The 20669-nt window shown below is 44.1% G+C and overlaps 2 protein-coding genes across 16 annotated transcripts in view; both read left to right on the forward strand.

Moving 5' to 3' along the window:
- SLC1A4 (solute carrier family 1 member 4) overlaps window positions 1–11136 on the forward strand; it is a 49805-nt gene extending 38669 nt beyond the window's left edge. Inside the window, exon 8 of the mRNA XM_090050688.1 lies at window positions 50–11136. Within this exon, the coding sequence (XP_089906814.1) occupies window positions 50–284 (235 nt within the window). The 3' untranslated portion in view covers window positions 285–11136. The remainder of the gene's footprint in view (window positions 1–49) is intronic.
- A 6894-nt stretch (window positions 11137–18030) lies between these two features.
- Window positions 18031–20669, forward strand: part of CEP68 (centrosomal protein 68) — a 30726-nt gene continuing 28087 nt past the window's right edge. For 4 of the 15 annotated variants that reach the window (XM_090050717.1, XM_090050700.1, XM_090050766.1 and 1 more), the window contains exon 1: window positions 18034–18191. The gene's annotated coding sequence lies outside the window, so the exon portion shown is untranslated. The other 11 variants (XM_090050709.1, XM_090050747.1, XM_090050776.1 and 8 more) reach the window with 7 other exon arrangements.

A 20669-nucleotide genomic window follows, 5' to 3' on the forward strand; every position in this document is an offset into this window, starting at 1 on the left:
TGTGCCTCTTAAGTTAAAAGGCTGCCTGTATGCTTTTACCATTGCCCAGGGACCGAACCACCACTGTTGTGAACGTTGAAGGAGATGCCCTGGGAGCGGGCATTCTTCATTATCTGAATCAAAAAGAAATGAAGGACAAAGAGCAGGACCTAAAAGAAGTCAATGTAGAAGCGATTCCAAACTGCAAATCTGAAGGGGAAACATCACCTCTGGTAACACACATGAACCAAGCCTCCAACCCAGCCAGCACGGTGGAGCCACCTTCTAAAGAATCAGTCTTGTGAACTAGGGGCAGCTTGTGAATGCTCATTGTAGAGGTGGACTGCAGACTTGTTAACATGCCTGGACTGTTTGCACTGCAATCTGGGGCTGGATGGATGCTAAATGTTTCAGTTTTGACACGTTTTGAATCTTGTTAGGCAGGTGTGTGTTTGTGCGTGCTTGTTTTTCCCTGGTAAGAGCAATCACCTTGACATGGTATTTTGGGGTTTCATATTGTGTGTGTGTGTGTGTGTGTGTGTGTGTTTTGTGCATGCATACACATGCACACACATATACATATAGGAAAACAATACCATCTGAACTTTTAATTTAAAAAGATAGTCAGCAACAGAGCTTATGGGGGTGGGAAGGAATGAAGTAACCAGCAAGTATTGATGGTAGCTGGAAAACATCCAGGAGCAGACAATTATTTTGGGCAGAGGGATGCTTACTGAGTTTTGGCAAGCCATTGAGGGCTGCATGACAGGCAGCCAGGGGCAGATAAATATTAATTATCTATAGCCATGAGCCAGATAGAATAGCCTGGAGGGCCGCATTTTGCCCACCCCTGTATCACTCGGTATTGTGCTATACAAGGCTGAGGTCTAGCACATCCTTCAGTTGTATTTAGGTACCAGTACTTACTGTGAAATACCAGCTTAGGACTCTCTAGTGAAACAATAGAAAGTGCCATTTTGGTCCCCCAGTCTGTTAAAAACATTATTGGAGACATATGCTGGAAACTTGTTTTGTTTTGGGGTATTTTTTTTTTTTTCAAATTTAGCATGAGAGCCTGATCCTCTTTCCAGTCTCATGCTGTATTACCAGAACATTTGCAGGAAGGCAGACCTCACAGCAGCTTTCACTCTCTACTCCCTCATTTTTGGTGGTGTAAATTTTAAAGGCAAAAACACTGGCCTTTAAAATAAGAGGTCTGGTTCCCAGCTTCCCTTCCAAAGAGGCAAAACAAGCCACTTATAAACCAGTTGTGGTACAGTAAGTACTCTGGGATTGAGAACTTTTATAGCAAGTCACAGAATTGGTGATAACAGACTTGAGACAAAAAAATTGTCAGCTATGTACATTTAAATGTACATGTATGCTCCTGCCACTGCTGTGTTTTCTATTTGTGTGTCTTTAATGGATCAAGCCAAATGTGGTGTGAGGTGCAACTTGCACCATACAAGGTGTTGTCTTAACTCCTCCAGGGTACTCTGCCTGACACTGAGCCAACTGCTTTCTGACTTACCCTCCAGGCTTTGTGAATTTACAAAGCCCACTGAAGGCACTGTAAAGCTCCACTTCGTTGTTGTGGGTCTTGAATCAGGTCCATAAAGCCTCAAAATGAACACTGTTTAAACGTTGAGGTCTCATCTGACTTGTGATGGAAAACAAGCATGACACCTTGCCATGACTTATTTTAGGGTGAGCTTCCCAGGCACATTTAGCACAATCATTGCATGTTTGTGCTGTCCTCACTGTGCCCCTGAGAAAAGTCATTGTTGGCTTATCTCGGCAAGATACATTTGTAGAGATTCTTTCCCTTTTTCCTTCCTCCTCTCTGTACAGGAGAGACAGAGAGAGAGAGAGAGAGAGGAAAGACTTCTATTGCTGGAGTTTCTCATTATGACAGCTCAGATTTACTAAGAGCAGCAGCTTTGGCTCATAAAGTATCTTTCCTCATGAAGGAACACAAAGTGCATTGCAAAAAGACATGCAAAATATATACAGAGGTTACTTCCCCCGTCACTGGAGGGCATGCCAAAGTCTGCACCAGCTTCCGTTTCTGCATAGATGTATGATGTAGCTTTCTATAGAGTGCATTGCAATAATCACATGTAGCAAAGTGATTATATTTACCTGAGTTGGAATTTAACCAAGGCTAACACTCCTACCCTTACGAAAAGATGCCATAGTATTTTAATGGACCAGAAATGTTCAGGACCAATCTTTGTGTTATCCAAGAAACCTGGAATCTTGCAGGCAGCTAAACTCTATTTTAGGCTCATGTGAAGAGCCTGTTCTTTTACATGTGGGCACAACTACACGTACACTTTAATGTTCATTAGCCTATTTTAATGTGCATTAAAGGATCACAAAAAATGCCATGCATTTTTGCTAATGCACATTAAAATGGGCTAATGCACCCTTTTCTAGTCCCTCATAATGGAGGTACTGAATTTTAATGTGCATTACCAAAAACGCATTAATGAACGTGTAGACACATCCCGTATGTATTATTCTTACATAGCAAATATCATGCCTGGGATTTCATGAAAGTTGAAACATTTTTTCCTATCAACACATCGTCTTATGAATTATTTTGTCCATCATCATTGTCATAAGCAATATTTTTATTGGCTGCTTAATGTAGTATTATTTGCTTTCAACACAATGCAGGCCTGTGTGACTATGTTATTTCTGGGTTCTTCCATCCCATTTGTTCTTCGACTTGAGTAAGCTATGCAAAATCATAAAGGCTTCAATGTTACAGTATCTTTACTGCAAAAAAACATGGTATGTGTTAACAGCTGTCCATGGGCCCTGATCCAAAACCTTTCTGAAGGGCAGCATCTTTTTCCATTGGATCAAGCCCTTAAAATAAGGGTGTGAGTTGAAAAAATAAGTGTGTGAAGGATCTTCATAATTTTTATAGTGTAGGAATTGCAGGAATGTTCTGCTCCTCTGATATGATCATTGTCATACAATATGCAGAGATTGCCATGTTTTAAAGCACTTTATGGGATCTGTAGCAAAGGGGCTGCCTATGGGCCAGCCAAGCTGCCACTATGCACAGCTGCACTGCAAGGGAAGCCCATCACAACTGCACTGCTGTCAGCGCAAGTCACCAGGATTTCTTTGTAATATGGACACGATCTCTAAAAATAATTTCAGTGACTTTGAATTAATATATCATTGAGCTGAAAAATGTTACTGCTTCTTTTCTTGGTTCATCTCTAGGCTATCAACGTCCTTTGTTAATTGACTTCCCTTCCACAAATAATATGGATTCCCTGATGAAATAAGACTTTTTTTATGCCTTTGATTTGGAATAGGCAAATCCTGTCTTTTCCTCCTGGTACCAGAATACAGGAGTTTGGTGCAAAAGTACTTCCTGGGGATTGAGGGGTTTTATAGCCCTTACAGACCGTGGGCTATGACAGTCTCTTTTGTGTGTTTGCTTTGCCTCCTTGTTGTAAGGACAGGCCAGTGAGTCTGCATAGTCGTAGACTCGTTCTAACATCCTCCATAAGGCAGCATGATCTCAAGGTAAGTATGGACCTCCATGTTGAAGATGCTTTGATAGTTGGAAATTTACATGAAGGCTTCTTTACTTAAATCTGGCAGTGGAATTTTATTGCCCATTTAAACTCCCAGCGTGGTGAGAATCTGACCCTCTGTCTTCACTTCCCATCTGCAGAATGGAGACTACATAGTAATAATCTACAGCTGTGGTCAGCTGTTGTCACATTGTTCCACAGGTCACTGCAAGATAAAGGGTTCTCTTAAACCATGTAACCCACTGGGTCAGCATATTTAAGGAACACCAGTTTTTGTAGCCACTGACATGCAAAGGAGTGACATGGCTGGCATTGTCTGGCCACTGCTCCCTCACAATGTAAAGAATGAGCCTGAAACACAACTGTGACACAACGGGTGCCTCCTCTACAGCCCACCAAGGTGTCCTTCTGCTTCTCTAGTTAAAAACAATTCCTGTACTACTTGGATCCATCTTCTCCTTTGGCAGCAGTTTTTTTGGTCCTGACAATGTTTTGCTGATCATGTTGAATCATATTGACCAGTTTACAGTTCAGTATTTTGTTGTAAAAGTGGTGTTTGGATTTCTAGCAGTGTTGTGACTGTGGCTACCGGGTGCTGTTGCAATAATAATAATGATTATTATTGCCAGAGTCCCCACCTTGCTGTTGAAAGAGCAGCTTGACACCTTCCTTTGCAGTCTTTCCATCTCCATGTTCACATTGCCCACAGCATTCCCACCCAGACCCTTCCTCTCGTTCATTCTTTCCTCCCTACCCCTCTTTACCACATTGCCATAGGATATTTGTCCATATCTGGGAAGAAGACCCAGCTGTACGCAGTTGAATACTGGTGTATGAGTGTAACTTTCTTGAGAATGCCCAAGTGGATCTTAGGGATGTAGCTTTAGCTAATCTTTTCACAGTTGTAGGCTGAGATCCCCTGTCCAGCCGCCACTTCCCAAGGCTCAGTTAGTACATAAGTTGCCTTGATCAATGACACTATGTAATACCTATGGGTGCCTATAACCATGCTCCTTCGCATTTGAATTAGAACAGGTTGGAGCAGACTTGATCAATAGCGTCTACTCCAGGTTCTAATTCGAATACTGCAGCATCATGTCTGTTAAGCCCCTGCATGTTTTAAAATATCCGCAGGGCACTTTAAATTTAATTTGACAAGGTTTAGTTAGATTCATAGACACTAGGGCCAGAAGGGACCTCAAAAGATTGAGTCCAGCCCCCTTCCCCAGGGGGAGAAGGTCAGCAGGGGTCATCGGATCCCAGCAAGATAAACATCCAAATGTCTCTTGAAGGCATTCAATGTAGGTGCTTGAACCACCTCCGATGGCAGTCTGTTTGAGACCTTGGGGGCTTGGACAGTAAAGAAGCTCTTCCTTATGTCCAGCCTGAAACGGTCATGGAGGAGTTTGTGACTGTTGGACCTTGTCATCCTTTGGGGCGCTCTGGTGAACAGACGTTCCCCAGATCCTGGTGAGCACCCCTCATAAACTTATAGGTGGACACCAGACCACCCCTGAGCCTGTGCTTTTCCAGGCTGAAGAGTCCCATGGCTCTCAGCCTGTTGTCATACAGTCTGCTTTCCTGACCTCTGATCATGCGCGTGGCTCTTCTCTGGACTCCCTCAAGCTTCTCCACATCCTTTTTGAATTGTGGAGCCCAAAACTGGATACAGTAATCCACCAAGGCCGAGTACAAGGGGAGAATGATGTCCTGGGATTTGCTTGAGAAGCATCTATAGATAAAGCATCCCATGGCCATTTTAAACACATGGGGCTTAATACATGTGACACTGTGGCATTTTAATTAGAGTGGATATCCAGGAGCCCCTCTAATTGAAACTTGTCCCCTCCCTCCCACCTCCTAAGCACATGTATAGGTAGCCTATGTCATTATCCTAAGGAAAGAGACTTTTTCTTTGCCTGGGGGTGTGACCAATATTTTCCAGCAATCTTCTGCTGTATCAGGCAGAGGAAGTGCCCGCACATTTTCTCCTGTTAGAAACTTATAATGAAAAGGGCTGTTATTCTGAGTAACCAAGATTTAACAGAGCCTTGCCTGGTGTAGTTGGGCTGTGTGATCCCAGGCGTACAGATATCTGTTCATTGCTGAGAACTTAAAACCCTCTTGAGATGTCTCTTGCAGTTACTGCAAACAGCTTTGTCTGAGAGCAGGCTGAGAACAGACTAGGCTCCTTGGGTTGTGTGAGGCAGGGGCTGTTCTTAATGTGCATTGTACGGTGCTCAGCACATTATTCACCTTTAACAAGTAACAATAAGTGCAGCCAGCCAAGGCCAAACCGGCTGATTTAAAAAAAAACTCTCTCCCTTTTTCTCGCTGGGTAATTCAGTTCTCAGGGAGTAAGTATGCTTATCTGGTGAATCCTTTCTTGTGAAAGGATCTAGGCTTCAGCAGGAAACAAAAAAAGGGGCAGGGTTTTAGGCAGCTATTGAAGGGAGAACTTCCTGCATCAGGCAATCCTTCAACCAGACCCAAGGGCATGGCAGCTTTGTTGCCAGTTACCCCTCGTATATTGCAACCTGTGTCCTTGTAGTACCAGGCTCCTCTGAGGCTCAGTAACACAGCTGCTTTCTGCAGAGAAGCCGAGACTGTGACTGCCCCAGCAGCCTAAGATTCTAGGAGAAACCTTCGCTGAGCTGAGCCTATATTCGTTACTTCCCACAAGCGCAGCACATTTCTGCCTGGCACAGCCCGCTGACAAAACTCCTGATGTTGGAATCCACCCTGGGTCTCCCAGCCTCTATAGATCCTACTCCTAAAATTAGTTCTTCCCTTGACTGTCAGGAATAAAGCCACAGAAGTGAGGCTTAGCAAGAACCAGGGACTGGTGGAGATGTTCATCTATGCATTGACTGCAGTGGCACAATGACATGTTATAGGAGAGTGTTGGGATGGTGCTGGTTACATACACATGTTTGGCAGCTTGGAAAACATAATCCTGATCTCGTGCGTCTCCTCAATGGTCTAATTACAATGGGATAACTGCTGGCATAACTGGAGGGACATCTTAGGAAAGAACTTGAGGAGCCTCCCTGTGCCTGAGACAATAAGCACCCTAAGTTAAACATATGCCTGTGGCCAAAGATGTGATTGATGGGAGATATAAAAGGAAGAGGAGGGTAAAAGCTTTACTGCTACAAAGCTAAAAAGCAAATTGTTCTTTGGTGTTATAGAAAAAAGGAAAAGGAGTGGGATCCTGGGGCTTAGGGGATTAGGGAACACAACAACCAGTGGCAACATGCACGGGATGCACAGGGGTGCATGTGCACTCCCTGACAAGTCACATGGGTGGGAGGGCAGGTGGGAGCATGGTGTCCCCCCTGCAAGCGCTGGCCGATTGCTGCAGCCGCTCCCAGAAGTGGCTGCAGTGATTGGCAGGGATCAGCTGTGGGCAGCAAGAACGGCTGTGGTCACCATCCCCCCTCCCAGTTGGCGGGATTGGCCGTGGCGGGGACACCCCGCCCGGTCAGCGGGATTGGTCGCAGGGGGGCACATGCCTCCCCTAAGGCAGCACCAGTTGCCTGTGACAACAGATAGAGCAGGGAGCAAAACAGAACAACAGATGAGACTGGGAGCTTTGGCAGGGAGCAGAAAGCGAAGAAGCAGATTGAGCAGGGGAAGGAGTAGCTTACCTTGTGGCTTGCTTGCCAGAAAGGTTAGTCTCCTGGAGCAGGGAATGGGATGAGAAGCTGAAGGAAAGGCATACTTCCTTCATGCAACTGGACAGAAGTTGTGAGAGCTACAGTGAACAGTGGCTAAAGTGGTTTGCAATGTGTATAGTAGAGGAAAGGCAGATCCCTGTACTCTGACTGGCCAGACGTTGTGACAGGCTAGTCAAAGCCCCAGGATTTGTAAAGTATAGTTACTGATAAATAAGCATATGATATACAAGCTCCAGGACTCTGAGTAGCCTATACTGGACATTAGCCATGACTACAGAGACATAACAGTACAGTTCTGGGTCAGTGACTGTCCTACATTTGGTTTGCTCAATGGCTGAGACAAATGGTTTTCAATCCAATGCACACTGGTTATTACTATATGAACAGAAAGCAGAGTGTGTTGGTATTACTATTTATGTCAGTGTATTGGTAAGAAACATGTTGATTTGCCAATTCATGGAGGAAAGAAGACGATGAGAAATTACTTCAAATGTTGGACCACAGGCTGAAACAGCTTTGCTTAGATATTTTTCACATCACTATGCAGATCCTTAATCTAGCTACACTATTTCTGTCTTCATACCTCAGCCCTTGGTTGTTAAATTATGCTAAGGGTAATGCTGATATAAATCCTTTACACTTCCATAGTGCTTTTCACTCATTATTCTTTACAGACTTTTGACAAGGTGATGATATCAACCCATTTTACAGATGTGAAGGAGAAATTAATGCACAAAAAGATGAATGACTTGTCAAAGATGACAGCAAAGGTTGGTGGCATAACTTGGGAAATAGTGACCCAGTCCTGATATATGTGACAGCAGATATTTCCTGACATCCAGTCCCATTCACACGCAAGCCAATTAGTAGATGGTGGGTGCATAACTCATTGTCAATCCTTTGCAGTCAAGGAACATTGTCTTCCATGATTGTCTTATCTATGGGTCCAAAGGTGCATAACTACATTCTGGGGATAATAAGGTGTTTGGATGTAAAATGTTCGGGATTGAGGGAGGGTATCACTCTGTTTGTGCTTGGTGGAAACTTAAAAGTGAAGAGCTCTTATGTGAAAATTCATCTTTCCTTCAGGATGGATTTTGTACAGGCTAAGAATCAAATAAGATTCTCTCTCATTTAGCATTTGCAGACTTGGTTGCTTCCTAAGGGGTCTAATTCTGTTTAGGTGCTGAACATGCTCAACAAGTATTAGATCTTGCTAATGTTTTACCACTCACTTCAATGGGAACAGAATCAGGCCAGCTGAAGTCCACAGGAGTTGACAGTCTTCAGCACCTCAAAAAATCTGATGCCATGTACCTCACTCAACAAAAATGCAAGTTTGTCTCCCTGGTTATTCAGGATCTCAAAAGGCCTGTTCTCAGAAGTTGGCTGCAAGGCAGAATAGCTGACTCAAAGGAGATCAAACCTAGGAATGCATAGACAATTCTGTATTAATGCAAAGTTAATGTTATGGTGTAAACCCACAGGCCACGTCCATATGTGCATGGACATTTGGTTCCCTGAGACATCCAGCAGTGGTGCACCTCGGGTTCTGTGGACCACCCAGGGCTGCAGGAGCAGTGATCCTGCCAGGCTCTAGTTACGAGCAGCACACACTGCCCCCACGTGTGCCACTCCCCTTTTCTTTTCCATAGGGTTTTTTTTGACCTCTGCATATCTAGGGATCAAAAAACCCTGACCCCATGCTGCTCCCTTGCAGCACAGAGAACAGCTGAATGTGCGGTATATGGCACTGCAAAAGTGTCTGTGGTGCCACATACCACATGGCTGTGCTCATTCGGAGGCAGCCACAGAGGCCAAGAAATTCAGCATTAGAGTTTCCTTATATCTTTTCTCTTGCAACTATATCTTCTGACAAGGTTGTTCATCATGTGATCCAATAACTGAGCAAAGCAACATACTATTATTTTATAAGCATAAACAGATTACATCAGGCGTGTAATAGATTCTGTGCTAATTGCAGAACAAATTGCAGAAGTTTCATGCCATATGAGATCTTCCCAGAATGCTTTCTAACAAAGAAATTGTACGTACATGGCCAGAGCCACCCCAGAATTGAACACAGCTACACTGAAAGGACTGTATTCCTGTTGTATAACCGTCGTCTATAGTATAACTAGCACACACTGTAGCTACTGAATTGCTGACAGGAACTCCGTGGAGCTGATGGAACTGTCAAACTGGGCCACTCGTGAGCCAGGCTGCTGCATGAAATAGCTCCACGCAGGCAAGACTAGCACTATAGAGGGTCAGCCTTGATATAGAAGAAAGGGGCCTTAATGCTAAGGAGTTATTCCTTCACTTTTGTGTATTCTACCTGCAAAGGCTGCCTACTGCATGGCCAGCGGGAACTGATCAGAACATAGACAAGGGTCTTTTAAAGTATCAGAAAGACACTTACACCCAACACTGCTGACCTGTGCTTGTCTGTGTTGTCAGGAGATGGAGCCACGGATTCCACCTGGGAGGAAGGGGCTGGGCTGGAAAGCCGTTTAGAGGCAATATGCTGTACTTAAGAACTACTTTACTCTTGGGCTCTAAACAGGTTTTCATGGACAGTGGTCCCAGTCCAGCCAGTTAAGCTTTAGGTGTCTCTTTACCATAAAGAACAATAGGGCCCCATGTGAACTATATGGTCGTCCCTCTTGGACCAGTCTAAGCAATTGCTGATCAGTGAAGAACAGGAGTTCACAGTCTGACTTACAGCTTTCCATTATATATTTTTTCATGATTCATAAACCTCTTTTTCATTAACATCTTTCTTTTGTCTGCATAATAGTTTTGCAAGGTATGTACATAAAACCTGTGGCATGTCTTAGGGATTTCCTAAGGCATGGTATGAAGACCTCACTGTGCACCAATGGCATGTTAATGAGAGGTGGGTCACATCCCCTAGCCAGCAAAGTGTAAACCCATTGTGACCTACTCACACTTCATGGGGAAAGAGACTTGATTGGCAATGCAGTCAGAAGAACCAGGCACAGCTCTGAAGGTGGAAGGAATCTCATTCTCAATAATAACTGAAACCTGCCTTATTGTGTTAAAAGGTGCCTTGGGCCAATTTTCTTCTGTCTGGCTATTCAATATTATCATGCATCAAAGTTGAGATCAGTTGAGCCTAGAGGTAAGGGGAGTATGTGACAGTCCTAGTATCACACAGTTTGGCATTTGACTGGAACAAAATTCAGAACAATGGAAAAATTGAGTCCACTGGCTTCTTTATTCTCTGAATTCCTCACTGTTGGTATTTCTGCCTTGGATGCATTTGGAGAGGGATTGTTTTATTTTGTACATAGATATGTGTCCCTATTTAGGAGGGAAAGTTCTTATATTTTTATATGTTAAGCAATTTGATTAATTCTTTTAAAAGAAGATGGAAAAAAAGCACCATCCCCTCCCTGTTCAACGGTATTTCAGTGGCGAGTGAGTCAGTGTCCCTTATATGCAGGTATCCAGTTTTAGACCAAAACTAATACTGAGTGCACTTAAAATGACCACTCCACTTATGAAAAAGCTTACATGCCATGTGGTTGTGCTTTGTGAATGTCTGTAAATAATGCTGTTTTAAAGATCTTCTCTGCTTTGGCCCATGTGACTGCAAAAGCCTGGTTGTTATCTCTAAAGGACAGACTTGTGGCTATATGTGCACAGGAATCAAAGACCATAATATGGTATATGTTGCTATGGCAATTTTGGGTAGAGGTTAGATTTTTGTGCTTTTCATATTGTGCATTTGACTATAAAAGGTCTCCCTGCCTGTCTGATAGGCCTGCAGTGCTAAGAGTTAGAATGAGTGACACACTGCACATGCTCTATCTGTCTTTCATGGAATCTTGTATTTGTTCTTTCTTTTCCTGTCTCTTTGGTCTGCAATAAAGTCTTCTAAATAGAAAGCAGAGTTTTGTTGTTATTATCTGGACTCAGGCTCTAGCCAGATATCCATGCTCAGGATGACTGGGAGTTTTGCCTGAAAAAGACCACGCTCAAAGCCTATAGGAGCCCAAATTTCTATTGAACTCACTGGGAATTTTCCTGACTAAGTGCAGAAGAACTGAGTGAGGGCCTTGAGATTTATCCCCAAGGTCCTAAGACCTTGTCCTCCTTAGTTCCTTGTGCACATAATTTATTCTACCAGCCTTTGCAACCCATTGAGCCAAAGAGGCCATACAGATTATTGCAAAGAGCTAAGAAGACAAGAGCTGTTCTATTCACAGTAGATCCTGCCCCTCAGAAAAATGAGTGGGGATGTAAAATTTGTTCCAGATTCCCTTGTGTTTCATTGCTGAGTTCTGTCAGAAAGCAGTTTATCTTTTGAAAGAACTCTGTCTTTCTTCTGCTCTGCATAAAAAAGCACATGAGATATATGCACCAAGGCAAATGTCCTTCCTGGCAGAAATGTAGCACGAATTGGTATAATGGAAAGATTTTGTGGCTTTGTCCATTAAAAAGAAATTAAAACCTCCATAGATATCCTAGTCATTAACTGGGATGTCCATTGTCATTTGCAGATTAAAAGCAGCCATCTCCCTTCCCCTCAGCCTGTTTCATTCCACAGCAATGTGTTGGTCTCACCCAGACATATCTGTATCAGATTATCGCTTCCTGGGATGTCATTACCCGGGTGTCACTGTGGGCTCTGACTGAATACAAGTTAGAACATGCTGATTTGCCAAATATAAAACCTCCTGGCTGTAAAAGAAAGCAGCTACCAATAATGAAAGGAAAACTCAGGCCAGACTCTGCCTCTGGAGGCCTTGAGATTGAACAGTTTAGAGACCAATTGGTCCAAAGATGCATGAACTTTCCTAGGCTTAGAGCTGCTGATCTACTAACCCTGCTAATCAGCCTGCAGAGTAATGGGGACACCTTGTGGCCACACGAAGGAAATGCAATCTGTTGGATTACCCAGGTCTTTGGCTGATCTGTTTTCCCTATTTGGTTGAGAAATAAATGTTATAAAAATCATTTTTTATTTTTTTAACATTTATTTCTGCATAAGGGAGATAAAGAGAAACAAAATGTGTGATTTCCTAACCTTCTCCAAAGAAAACTGTGAGAAAGGGGCAAGGAGAGAGGCCTTGTCTAGGATTCAATGTTCCTTACCCAGGAAAAGTGTAGAGTAAGTAAAAGGTTTTCACTGTCCATATGGAAGCCACTAATTGTTGGACTCTTCATATATGTTTTCTTGTTCTGGAGCCTTCAGGTCATGTTTTCAAGCTCTTTTCCATAACCAGAAAGGCTAGAAACTTATTTTAAAATATTAAATCTTATAAAATCACTCGACTCCAGGAGCTGGGGATTTAAGAAAAAGTGCCAATGATTGCAAAAACTCATTTTTTGTTGCAAGAATTGTCAACATTGTTAGTGGGTCACTCAATACTTACATCCAGCCCAATGGAAGGGAATAAGATGCTGAAAGATGTAATATTTCATTTTTTGTTAAATTTCTAGACCTTCTGGTCAGCAAGACAAACATGAACATGATCCGCAGTAGTACTGACATCCTGAATCATAGAATCACAAGCTTGGAAAGGAGTTCAAGAGTCTTCTGGTTCAGTCCCTGACATAAATGCAGGCATGCTATTCATGAATCTGCAAACACACAGATTAAATCAGGGATGTCAAACATATGGCCTGCAGGGCAGATCTGGCCTGTGGAGCCATATGATCCTGCACCATGCACCACAGTGGGTCACTCCAGGCGCACACTATTGGACTGACCCATCACATCTGAATATGATTACTCTGCTGAGGGTGAAGTGGCATCTTTTCTCTGACTCCTCAGTAGCCAGGCTACTTGCTAACTGTACTTCTGCCAAAGGGATGTGAAAAGGAGACACAAGATTAACTTCCTTGACCTGTTCCAAGAAAACTGAGAGAGAGAGGGCAGGGAAGGATGGGCCACATCTGGGATTTCGCTACCCAGGAAAGATGGAAAGGGAAAATTAAAAGGCTTTTGTTGTCCAAAGGACATCCAGAAACTTCTTCCCCTCTTGCTGCTTTTCCCTACAGGTGACTTCCAAATTGAATGGCTCATGGGGACAGGGCAAAAAAAAAAATGGGGAAGGAGGCAGCCTGCATAGACAGCAGCTGAAATATGGAGCTGTACCCCTGGGGATGAGAGGTATAATAAATATGTAACATATCAGAGAATGCTGGTAGAGGATGTAGAGGGCTCCTTTTTGTGCCCTGGCATATGACATGGCTCAGGGTTGCAAAAGTTTATCCCACTGTCACAAGGCAAGAGCTAGGGTCCTTGGGCTTCAGGACCTTCTCCCTTAAGGCAGATGGGGACAAGCTAGTGAAGATCCTGGTGCCTTGGCAGCCTGCAATGAAGTGAGGATGGGAAGTGGCACAGGGGGAATTGCGAGCTAATTTGGCCAGACCGGGGGTTCGGGGAGAGGACAAAGAACAGCTCACAAGATTGTGGCACCTTTAAATACAGATCTAATGTTACTTTTATTGAGCCCAAAGTTGAACCCCTGATGTTAACATTAACTGAAGCACATGTGCAAGCCAATAGTAGTAACCACCAGCTCTTGACTAAAGCCCCAGCAGGCCCAATGGTTGGTCCAGTGTACAGAGGGCCAACATATGAAAGTTAATCCAAGAAAGAGCCTGCAAACTTGTCCCTTTGCTACTAACATAGCACATCCAAAGGCTCAGAAGATAGGCAGATCTTGTAATGGAAGACAACTTTGATGCAAGTCATATTTTACCAAAAAGTCTTTGCTGTCCAGTGCACTATATTGTAAAGGGAACTGCTTCTCAAATGCTTGCAAACCTGACCCCACAAAAAGTCATGCATATCAGTAACCAACTGTTGTCAAGAAACAAAGTGATTGCAACGAGGTTTCCTTCTACTGAGGTTTTCTAATATTGATCATTGAAAAAACAGGTCATGAATGAGCCAAGCATTTGCTGATACCACATTAGTCCCAGCCAGTTGCACTATATGCTTAAAATTTGACACTGAAGCCCGTGTAAACATTATACAAGAGTATATGGCGCACATCCAGGCATCAGGTTTCACTGCAGTGCATCAACAATCATGTATCTGTACAGAGATAAATGGTGACAAACATGCAAGTTAGAAAGCAGCTACAGAATTAAAATGTTGAGACCTGATTATGTTCTAGACAATCAGGCATGATCTGTTATAGGCATGCTTAAACCTTAGATTTATAAAGTGATGCTATCTGTAGCCCCACTTTGGAAATAGAAACCTCGATAGTCTCACAAAGCAGGGAGACTTTTCATGAAGTCTGACTCTTTCCAGAACACTCTGTTCATCTTGACCCAACAGCCATCCCCTTCAAATTGCTCCAGAAATGTACCACTCACACTGCCCTGATCACCTTACAAAGGTATTGAATCACATAGTAAATACGGGGATCATTGTTTAAGTGACATGACTGACAGACTATGTTAAATCATTAACTGTTGTAGAGAAGGCAAACTCAATCTCTATGGATCCTTGAGATCTCTGTAAAGAAATAAAACATCCAGATGACCTTTTGCCAGTCCTAAGTGACCTCAGATCGAAATATTAGAAAGGAATATCATCTCAAGATACAGGGCCATCTGATGGGCTCTCATTTGTATAGTGTGATGTTTAAAATGATAAAATACCTATTTCATCTGAAGGATGGTGCCAGAAATCTCTTAACATGTTATGGTAAGCCCATATTAGCCACAAAGCATCGGTCCGGCTGAAAAGATCCTCTATCTTTAGACTCTAAAGGGCTTACTAAGCAAAGCTAACTGTGATTGCAAAGCCTTTTATTTCCATTGGTTGGACATTTGTTATTACACAATATAATCTCCACAACAGAGAGCTAGGAGTAGCATGTAAAAAGAGAAGGTTGACTTTCTCAGTGTAATTCATCTTGTATGTTGGACTCTGGAAGGTGCTCACATGCAATGGTAATAATGGGCATAGGATGACAACCTAGAAAAAACTGAAGCAGAGACTACAGGGGGAGAGTATGGATTTGGATAGTGTAGCAAATGGAAAGACCACTGTGAAAAAGCAGAAGAGACTTCTCACTGGTAGGAAGAGCTATGTAGCTGCTGACTATTTTAGCCTGTGCTGATGACTATCTAACGGAGAAAAATGGGATTTAACTTCCAAAGGAAGTGGGGTTTTCACATCTTTGGTATGGTATATATCACTCCTAAAAGTTTGCTCCACTGACTAGCCCCTTGCTGTGTTTAGCTAACATGTAATCTGGTAAGCATGCTCTACCATGGGTGCAGCCACTTATCTCGGGACAAGGCATGAGCATGCAGACGTGCAGGCCTGTTATCCTGGGATAAACCCTAAACAGGGGTTCCAGCATAAGAAGCACCAGCAGCGTGTCCTAGGACATAGCAAAGTGTCTCGGAATGGTTATGCTGTGGTTGAACCAGTGGCAGCCAAGCTTTTAACCCCTTGCCAAACCCTGCTCAGACCACCAACGTGTGTACATGCCAATATCCCAGGACAACAGCCATGGGGCTTCAGGGTTAGCCTGAGCATAACTTGCTAGAGCACAAAAGCAGGTATGGTACTGGAACCTTTTTAATAAAAGCATATGGCCTATCAAGAATCATTTACTGGACTCAGATAAGCTGCAAGGGGGAATTCCCTTGGGAAGGCAGACAAAGCTACTTCCACTTGTCCCAGGAAAGAGCAGGGAGGATTTCAGGCCAGAAAGTTTTCCGTTTACTCTATTTTCTTGTTATGAACACAGTATTTTGTGCAAGACCAAGGAGAGGCAGGTTAATGTAACAACATCTGTGAGGCAAAGCAGCCAAGGAAAGAAAAACTGTTAACATTTGGACATGACAGATAAATAATATCCCATATGCTGCTTAAATAGGTATAAATAAAATTCACTCAGTTAAAGGAGCCTTGTTGCCCACACATCACCCCTCAGCAAATATATGGCCACAGCCTAAGTTATATAAATCTCTGCCAGAAAACCCAGCTGTTACAAGATTTAATTTCTGGTGGAGGATATAATTTCTTTGTCTGACATTAATACTTGGTTGGCCATCTTAATTGTGCACACTTCTTAGCCAGAGCTCACCACTGAGCTGCAGCATGGATTTACCTTTGTAAAGCTGAGTGTTACCTCATGGTCAATTGCTTGCATCAGAAACACTGAATCATGAGGCTAAAAAATAGCATTGGTCCTGCTTTTCTGGGATCTGGACAGCTTTCAGATCCCAGTGAAATCCAGTTAGGCCAGAGTGCTCTTCATAGCTCCATGGCCCTTCCCTTCCACCTACTGAGCATTTTAACACATGGCTGCAATAGGTTCATGTAGGTATGAATGTGTCAGTTGCCTGCATGCACATGTGTTTCCTGCATGTTATTATTAGCAGGCCTGCTCCTCGCATGTGCAGATTTTGCTGGTACTCTAAGTTCAAGGACAGAAGGCCTTGAAAATTTATCCCTGTACATTTCAGTCTGGGAGATTTCTGGGCCCTGTGCAATCTGGGGGAGAGGGAGAGACAGGGAGAGACTGTGTGTGTAAGTCAGAGAGAGACTGTAAATCAGAAAGAGAGAGAATGTAAACCAGACAGTGTGTATGTGGTGTAAATCAGGTGAGAGAGAGAATGTGTATCAGAGAGAGATTTTAAATCAGAGATTGTAAACCAGACAGTGTGTGTATGTAGATCAGAGTGCATGTGAGGTAGTGTGTATGTGTAAATCAGTGTGCCAGACAATGTGTGTCTAAGTCAGACAGTGTGTGCATGTGTGTGCAAATCAGAAGGAGTATGTATGTCAGTGTGTGTAAGTCAGAAGGGTTGGTTATTTGTGTAAGAGGGTGTGTAAATCAGAGACAGCATGGGTGTGTGTGTGCAGGGCTGGATTAACCCTTTAGTGGACCCTAGGCAAACAAACTTGTGGGCCCCTACTTAGTACTCTATATTTATAATAGTTTTTTCACTCAATAATTATAATATGTAAAACAAGCCCAACGGGCTCCCTTCCTCACTTCGGGCCCTAGGCATGTGCCTAGTTTGCCTGTGTGTTAATTCAGCCCTCTGGGCATGTAAGTCAGAGAGAGTGTGTAAATAAGCCCATGTGCACGTTAAAGCCAGAGTGTGTATGTGTGTGCGTAAGATGGGGGGGGGGAGACAGTGCCTGCATCTCTCTGACTGTCTCTCACACAGACTCTCTCTCCTGATTTACACGCATATACACACTGCCAGGTTTAGTCTCTCTTTCTGACTTAAAAAATCTGACACATGCACGCATACTCTCTCTCCTGATTTAGACACATATACACATTGCCTGGTTTAGTCTCTCTGATTTAAAATCTCTTGCTTTCTGACTCTCTCTCACACACTTATTTAGGCACTTTTTTCTTTTTTTGGTAAAAATATATCTCTGTATTTATGAGGTTATATAGATCTACTTTCTAACCTATTCCATCCCAAAAGGATTGTTACAGAAAACCGTTAGACACATATACACGCTGCCTGGGTTAGTCTCTCTTTCTGACTGAAACTCTCTGACTCGCACACAAACACTCTCTCTCTCCTGATTTACACGCATATACACGCTGCCTGGTTTACAGTCTCTCTTTCTGACTTAAAAAAGCTCTCTCTCTGACACACTCTCTCGCTCGCTCTCCTGATTTACACCCCCACCCCCAGTCTGGTTTACATTCCCTCTCTCTCTCCCTTTGTCTCGTCCTTCCCCACACGTGCCGGCAGCGCGGGTGCCCCCCGGCCGGGGAGGGGAAGGGGGAGGGGAGGCACGTCCCCGCCCCGCGCCCGGCCCGGTCGCCCGAATACGACGAAACCAAAGGGGTGGGAGGCAGCTGGCAGCTCCGCCGCCTCCTCCTCGCGCTGCCCGGCCTGAGCGCGGGGCCCGAGCGGTGGGACGCGCGCCCGTGCCGCCCATGGCAGCAGCGGGGCCCGGGGCCGGGCGGCGGGAGCGGAGGGGCAGGTAGGAGCCGGGCGGCAGAGGCATTTGCAGCCCCCGCATTGCACACGGGCGGGCGCGCGAAGGGGAGCGGCCGGGGAAGGCACTTATCCCGGGACAAGGCCTGTTATCTCGGAATAAACCCTAAACAGGGTTCCTGGCATAAGAAGCACCAACAGCACGTCCCGGGACATGGCAGAGCGGCTCTGCCTGGGGCTGAATGAGGGTTGCCAACTCTCCAGGGATGAGAGGTACATCTCCAGGAGACGGAGCAGAGGGCCTTCATTGGCATGGATATGAAATGTTGACTCTGATTTACATGCTTGCGCGGTGGGTTTTTTAAATGTCACAGTCGTGTGCATTCGCCTTCCCGACGGCAAGTCCATAATGTCCTTATGAAACCTCCCAGAATAGATTCGGACAGAGCTGGTCAACCCCAAGTTGAATCAGTGGCAGCCAAGCCTTCGACCCTGTGGTAAACCCCGCTCGGAAGGGCCGTGTGTGTCCGTGCCAATGTCCCGGGACGAAGCAAGGCACAGCCTTCTTGGGGCCGTCGTGGTAGTGGAGGGGGTGCTGTACAGAGATGGGCAGGGCGGGTGCGTTGTGTGAAATGCAGCCTTCTCGCTGCACATGGTGCTCTGCCGTGGATCAGACCCGCAAGCCGCGGCGCGAGAAAGGAAACGGCTCTTGCCCACGTCACAGTCCAAGTTTGAATGTTTAGGCCAGTGCCTGGGAACCTTCATGCATTTCAAGTCGGAGCCTGGATTAAAACCAGCTAGAGGCAGCTCAGTCACCCCTCTAGTGGGTTGTCCCACAGTGTCCTTTTTTGCAGGGTGTTGATACCAGCCCATAGGAAGTGTCCGAGCATGTGGGGCAGCTTCTGAGATCCGACCGCTCATGTCGGATGTGCTCCTGTTAAAGTTGACAGCAAACTCCCAGTGGTTCCAGTAGCCATTGCATTCAAAATTTCACACCCAGGAGGAACTTTCAGTAGCAGTATCTGTCACGTGGCTGTTCTGCCATCCTATGCTCAGGCAGGTCTGGGGAAAATGGTGGATGTGGCAGTGGCCAGTTGGTACCAGTGTTCCCGCCATAGGTATCACCGGTGGAAGCAGTGGTGAAAAAAAATGAGGAAAAAAATGGTTTCTTTTTAAGACCAGAGGGACTCAGGATGCTTAAGTTGAAATCAAAGTGATTTGAATCTGTATTTTTAACTGTGATTCAAATTAGAGGGCAGGGAATCCTGATTTAATCGTTTTCAATCTGATTGGCATGTATATTCTGTAGTTATTTTCCTGTAGAAAAGTTTTTTACGGTCATTAGTATAAATCAGTGCTCTCAACCCTGTTAGACTCAAGGCACCCCTTGGAAAAATCCCAGTTCTTAGCTTTCTCTTGGTTTTTGCTACAGAAAAATAATAGACTAACTGTTTTGTTGCAGGGAACTCAGGAAGACCACAAAAGGGCAGAAAGTTTTGGACACGTTGGATTCCTGTTTGAAATCTCTGGGTTTTTCTTACAAAGCATGTGTAGGTGTTTGTAGTGCTAATATTGCATGGCTATCTGTGGTGTCCTTAAATGCATCTCAGTACACCCTCATTGAGAATCACTGGTATAGAGGTTGCAACATGTTGATTTGCAACCAAATAAGCTCTGCATCTTAGTCTTTTTGCTAACCAGGAGGATAGGCTCAAAGATGGTTAAACATGTTATTCTGAATTTAGGCGGAGGTAAGGCAAGGTGACAGCTAGAGACACTAGCTCAGGGGTGGGCAAAATGTGGCCCAGGGGCCGGATGCGGCCCTCCAAGCCATTCTGTCTGACTGTTCAGCAGGTTCCTGTTCTCTGTAAATACATGCTGTATCTGTATCTATCTTTCTATTAAGAAAATTAATAGAAAGGCCTGCCTGTCATGCGGCTCTCAATGGCTTGCCAAAACTCAGTAAGCAGGCTTCTGCCTGAAATAATTTCCCACCTCTGCACTAGCTGGTCCTGAGAGGCTTGAGGAGGCTAGGTTTTATGAATACATACTTGCTTAATTCATTATTGCTCAACATGCATTTATTGGGATTTTTCACACTGACATTTTGCTGGTGGGAAAGGGTGAATGATGCATAACTGATGTTCTTGATTTTTTTTATTTTAGGTCTCTGGGTAGAGGAAAATTTAAAAGAAAGTAAAATGTTTGGTAATGGCATGTTTGCAATTTAGTTTTCTCAGTTAAAATAATGTCACTAACATGTTGAATATATGAGGTCTTATTTCCATATCAAAACATGCTTTTCATTAAAATTAGGTTTATTAGATGGTGGCAATATTAACAGTAACTAGTGAACTGAAGGATTATTTCCAGTCATCATGGGGAAGATTTTCAAAGTACTTAAGAGAAGCAAGATTTGCAAGGTGAGGTAGTAGCTTTTATTGGGAGGGAGAGTATACAAGGTTTTGTGTTTCAGTTTCCCTTCATCAGGTCTGGGAAAGACACAGCCACAGTCCAAGTTAAG

Source organism: Crocodylus siamensis, chromosome 1 (assembly GCF_052110815.1).
Source record: "Crocodylus siamensis isolate JL-2025a chromosome 1, ASM5211081v1, whole genome shotgun sequence".
Lineage (NCBI taxonomy): Eukaryota > Metazoa > Chordata > Crocodylia > Crocodylidae > Crocodylus > Crocodylus siamensis.